Source organism: Malurus melanocephalus, unplaced genomic scaffold, assembly GCF_030028575.1.
Source record: "Malurus melanocephalus ecotype Western Australia unplaced genomic scaffold, MMel_1.1 scaffold_59, whole genome shotgun sequence".
Taxonomy (NCBI): Eukaryota; Metazoa; Chordata; class Aves; order Passeriformes; family Maluridae; genus Malurus; species Malurus melanocephalus.
The window spans coordinates 196,960-202,298 of NW_026623291.1; the positions used below are offsets into that span (position 1 = coordinate 196,960).

At 58.9% G+C, this 5,339-nt stretch overlaps 1 protein-coding gene across 1 annotated transcript; it reads right to left on the reverse strand.

Moving 5' to 3' along the window:
* Positions 1-260: 260 nt before the first annotated feature.
* On the reverse strand, positions 261-5,193 carry CCN5 (cellular communication network factor 5). The gene is made up of 5 exons (XM_057365868.1): positions 5,078-5,193; positions 2,695-2,911; positions 1,919-2,170; positions 1,580-1,773; positions 261-1,085 (listed from the first exon to the last, which is right to left on the reverse strand). The coding sequence occupies exons 1-5, from the start codon at positions 5,135-5,137 to the stop codon at positions 1,062-1,064; spliced, it is 747 nt and encodes a 248-aa protein (XP_057221851.1). The 5' UTR covers positions 5,138-5,193; the 3' UTR covers positions 261-1,061.
* Positions 5,194-5,339: the final 146 nt, after the last annotated feature.

Below are 5,339 nucleotides of genomic sequence, written 5' to 3' on the forward strand. Positions count from 1 at the left end.
CTCACCTGGACAGGTCACCCAAACCGCTGCTCCTTCCAGCTGCCCTTCTTGCGGCGGAACGCGCGTTCCCTGTGCACATTCGTGCGATGCCGTTAGAGGGCATTTGGGTTTCATTTTCCGTCACCCAGACGGACCTTAAGTGGGAGAAAGCGCAGCCAGAGCAGCCGAGCAGCTCTCCTGCGCCGACTCCTGCACGGCTGGAGCAGCTCCAGCCCGTCGGGAGAYGGCCCCGACTCATCTTTGCGATTTGTTTTCCCTGCTTTTCCTTTGGCCCCGGCTCCCCGGGAATGTGCTTGGATGGCAGGCGGTCTGTCTGCTGCTGTGGAGCGGAGTSTCCGCTGTCTGAGCTCCTCGMTTTGCCGCAGCCCGGCCAAACCACSAGCGCTTGGGAGAGGAGGAGGCCAGGCAGAGCGGGAGGGTTCGTGTTTGTTCTGGAGGGATGAGGGCAGCGTGAGTTCGAGCTGCCCTCGGGAGGAGCCTGCCCGTGCCCGGGAGGGGCTGCTGGGCTGCGGGGTGGGTACCAGGGATGGCTGAACTCCTGCAGGATCGAGAGCTCAGCCTGGTTTGGCAGTGTCTTGTGGGGTGCAGATTGATGTACCTGCTCCCTCCCTGGGGGGCCAGGGAATGAGGGTTCCCTCCAGGGGTTTTGGCTTCCAGGTGCTGGAGATGGTGTCTCTTGAAGTCCCTGCAGAGCAGAGCTGCATGATGTGGTGGAGAAGCCCCACTGATCCAGGAAGGGACCAGTTCCTGGTTTCTTAGGTAGGTTCATGCTTGGAGCAGGATTTCCCCATTTCCCTTCTCATTCAGCCTGAGAAACTCGGGGATGCTGCCCGGTAACCCTGCCTGGGGGAGCGGGGTGCACAGAGGAGGCAGGTGATGGATGACACGGGGATCTTGTTCTCTGTTTCCAGCCTCCTTTGCAGCCAAAGTCCATCATTCTTTCCCTGTTTTCCCAATGGAAACATCTTCCATTCTCACCGTAACCGCAGCGCCGTGGGTTTGTGCCAGACTCTTTGCCGGGATGAGGCGTTGGCTCCGGGGTGAATCTGGGCTGGGCACAGCTACAAACGACCTCCTCTTCCYCTCTGGAAAGACAGAGGAGATCGATGGGGAGATGGAGAGGGGTGGTGGTGCTCCCASCCGGGGAACAGGGGCATGTGGCAGTGCAGGGAAAAGAAGTGGGCAGAGAGTGCCACCTGCGTGCCAGCAAGGCAGTTGTGCACTGTGTYCACACCGGGCTGTGCCAGGCTGATAAAGGGGTGGCCAAACCACCACCCGGGTGTGCCCAGGGAGCCGGGCAGGAGCTGCAAATCCATCTCTGGCCATAGCGGCAGGCCAGGCTCACCTGTGTGGGACCCACAGCGCTTCTGGATTCAGACATCCAGAGACCCCAAAACTCTGCCATCGGCCGTTTTCCAAGGAAAGTTTCAGGAGATGATTTATCTGTCCCTGASGCACGGTCAGCTCGTGGCTGAGGAGGGGTGATGAGGCGCCCACGGGCAGGTGGGGGTCCCGTGGCACTTCCCCGTGCCGGTCAGACACTGCCCAGGGGCAGCGGTCCCAGCCCGCCCTCACTCACCGCAGCGAAGGCGGCCGGCGGCGCCGGGCAGGCTCTGACCATGCACAGCCTCCGCTGGGTCTCCAGCCGGCAGTAGCGGTTCTGGTTGGTGACACGGGTGGCAAAGCCCACGCCGCAGGTGGCCGAGCAGGCGCTCCACTCCGTGCCCCACTCCTGGCAGGGGAATGGCAGCAATGGGGACACTGCCCTGGTGGCTGCGAGGAAAGAGAAGAGGGGGAAAGGATGGTTGGAGGRAGGTGCCCTGTGGTGCTGGGGACACCTGCACGGCAGAGAAACGGGAGGGGTCTCCGGGTGATTTCACAGCCTGGGGTGGAGGGGCATCCCCTCCCTGCASCTCACCTGCCCTGGCATCCCGGAGCAGGTGCTGATCCTGCGCTTCGCAGATCCACTCAGGGCAGCACTTCCCCGGGATCTCCACTCGCCGGGGGAAGGGGCAGTCGGGCGTGGGCAGCCGGACATCCTCCTGGCACAGCGGGATGCAGTTGAAGCCCCCGTCCAAGCACTGGCACYGCATTTTGCAGCTGGGCTGGAAAACTTCCCCGTCTCGATAGAGCCGGCCGTTCACCTCGCAGCCCTCCTCGTCATCTTCAACTGCAAGGGACAGACGGGACAGARTGACAGAGAGATCAGGGTGGTAGAGGAAACTGCTGGGGGTGACTGTGGGGCTGACACAAAGGGACTGAAGTGGGGGGCACACAAGTGACAGGTGTGCAGGGCAGATGTKGGTGTGCAGCAGCGCGTTCATCACCCAACCTCCTCCCCTTTCCTGCCTTCTCTCCTCATCTCTGTTTTTCCCCCCTGCCCTTTGGCTCTGACCCTGCCTTCAGGRCTTCCAGCTASAAAAGGTTTCTCMGAGATTTCTCTGCAAGACCCCCAGRCTYCAGCCCTGRAATGGGTGACTGCAGCATCCTGCTCATCCTCACTCAAACCTCAGTCAGAAAGCAGCACGAGAGCTGGCAGGAGCTGGGGCACAGCCCCATGTATCATCCTCAGGAAAGCTGATTTCCCAGCCTTAACCACTTCCCCGGTAGCGCTGCAGGATGCCCGAGGCGGTGGCTGGAGCTGGGCTGAGGTGTGGGGGTATCCCCGGGGAAAATGGGCATCCCTGTGCTCACAGTTGCAGGTGCCTCCTGTCCCTGCAGATGCTGAGCTGTAGTCACAGACGAGCCCCTGGCTCTGGTCACAGACGTGCAGGAAGTCACAGGGCTCTCCCAGGCGCCGGGCACAGATCTTGCAGCARCCACACCCATCCAGGACCAGGGGGGACCCGCGGGGACAGCGGGGTGGCACCCAGGGGCAGTAGCATGGTCTCCGGCACAGCTGGGCACAAACCTGGAGAGGCAAAGCTGAATCCATACAGGTGGTTTTTGGCTAACAGTTGCTGGTAACCTTGTCTGGATCATGGGGGCAGATTTTTGGTGGAGGGAGGAGGCTCTGCAAATCCATGGGAATATGTCCAAGCAGCCTGGAAAGCTGCTGTGCCCTTTGAAGGGCACCTGTGGAAACCCACRGAGAATCAGGGCTGCTCAGCACTCTGCAAAATGGGGATGTAAGTGTGCCACTGCTCTGAGCACTCAGGAGGATGGAGGTGAAGATCCCATGAAGTTGTGGATATTTAATGAGGTCARCAGCCCCAGGCAGCCCAGGGGGAGGGAGGGAGGAAAAGCAGCCCAGCCCCATGCCCACACCCAAGGCAGCAGGTTGTGCCCTGCTGGAGGGGTGGCTCTGCAGGGACTGCACTCACATGGTGCCAAGAAACACGACATTGCACCAKCAGTGGGGATCTGAAGGCAGGCACACCTCATTGCATTCCTCCCTGGTCCAGCTGCATCCTCTGCTTGTCCCTGGCTGCAGCATCCTCACCTGGCCTGGCCCACTGGGCGAGGAGCCAGAGACAGGCACGGTGTCAAGGTCTGGCAGCTGTTTTCCCTCCTGGCTGGACTGAGTAATCCCTTTGGCAGGGCTGTGCACTGCAGTCCTTTGTGTGCTCGGGGATGTGCCCACAGGAGCTCACCCGGGCAGGTGAATATTCACACCCCTGGCTCATCCTGCCTGCACAATAAAACCACCCTGGCACCAACAGCTCGAGCACACTGACARAGCATTCAGAGCCTGAGGCCACGAGAGCTGGCTCTGCAGTTTGGGAGTGAATTCTTTGCCAGTGCTGGCCTGACAGTGCATGTGAGCCCCCGGCAGCCCCGCTGCTCAGGACCACACATGAAGCACAGCAAACATGCAACCAGAGCATTCATCCCCGCCCTGGTACAGGTACTGCTGTGCCTGCTGAGTCTGCCAAGAGAATGATGGGTTCAGCCAGACCGTGTGGGGTTTAGACACCGTTTTTCTTTCCTTTCAGTCTCTCCCAGGGGCATCAGGTCTGACATGATGAGTCAGACAGAGAAGGTAGCTACTGGCGCACTATCTGTTCCCCATTTGCAGCAGTTCAGATTTTTTTTTATGGGGCTGTAGAAGTGTCAGTGCCAGTAATTGGAGTTAAAATATATCCAGAATGGACTGGGTGATCTGGGGCTTGCTCTAGTTCTGTCAGTGAGCAGCRTTATTAATGTGGCAGAAACCAGAGRGAGACTCGTGGCAGGGACTGAGGGACTGGCTGTGGTGGCCAGGTTTGGGCTGGCAGCACGACAGCCCTTGGTGATTCTCCAGGCACTTGTGAGCACCTGCGGCAGGAATCATTGCTCTGTTACACCTTACCCAGGCAGCCAAGGACATTTTTCATCATTCAGGAGGCTGCTATTGCAAATCGATGTTTTAAGAAAGATTAGCCAAGCCATAAATCCATTTTYCCCTGCTCCTTGTAATTGACTTGTGTTTAGATGACAATGTGGCTCCTGTCAGAGAWCTGAACTTTCTGGGAAAAGAGTCAAACAGGCACGACGTGGTCACAGCATCCCTGCTCAGGGATTYGAGCAGCAATTAGAACTTGGAGCTGACATGCCCCAAACTGTTCAACATTCCTGTTCTCTGCACAGGCAAATATTTTCACACAGAGTCCAAGAGAAAAAAAAATTATAAAATCGCTACAACAACTCAAATCCCATCGAGGCACAGGCTTGGCGTGAGCATTCTGAGAAATGGGGAGAGCTGAGTAATGCCAGGGCTGGTGCTCGTGGCTTGGCCCCTGCCTCGGGAGCCTGGGCGAGGATGGAGGAGCCTGCAGGAGCCCGGAGCAGCCGCTACCGCCCGGCTGCCGCTCGCATAGCCCAGCCCGGAGAGCTGCAGGAACAGCGAGCAAACAGCACATTGCTGGCATTCCTGCGTGCTCCTGGGACTCACACAGCGGAGCCCTGGGCCCAGGAACGCTCAGACCCTGCTGCTCCATCTCAAACACCTCTCGCAAGCACAGCTCTGCCCSCTGCATCAGCGCAGCCTGGCTCGCTGTCACCGGGCTCGTGGTGACACCCCCGTCCTCCCCGCACCTCATGTGCCACAAACGGCTGCTCCACGGCTAAAGGTGCCCCAGTGCCCCATCTCCCTTACCTTGGAGAGAATGCAGAGGAGGGAGAGGAAGAGGAGCTGCTTCTCCAGCTGGAGCCTCATGGCGCTCTCMCCTCTGCCGCTTCAGCACATCACCCCCCAGGCAGTTTGGAGGCTGTGGTGTGTTCGCAGGTTTGAAAGCCCAGAGTAGGTCCTGCTGGTGTTTATACTCTCCCTGCTCTGATGTCACTCACAGGCTCCAGTATAAACATGAGTAGGTTTGGACAAGCCTCAAGATTTTCTTCTTATTTTTTTTTTCTCCTTT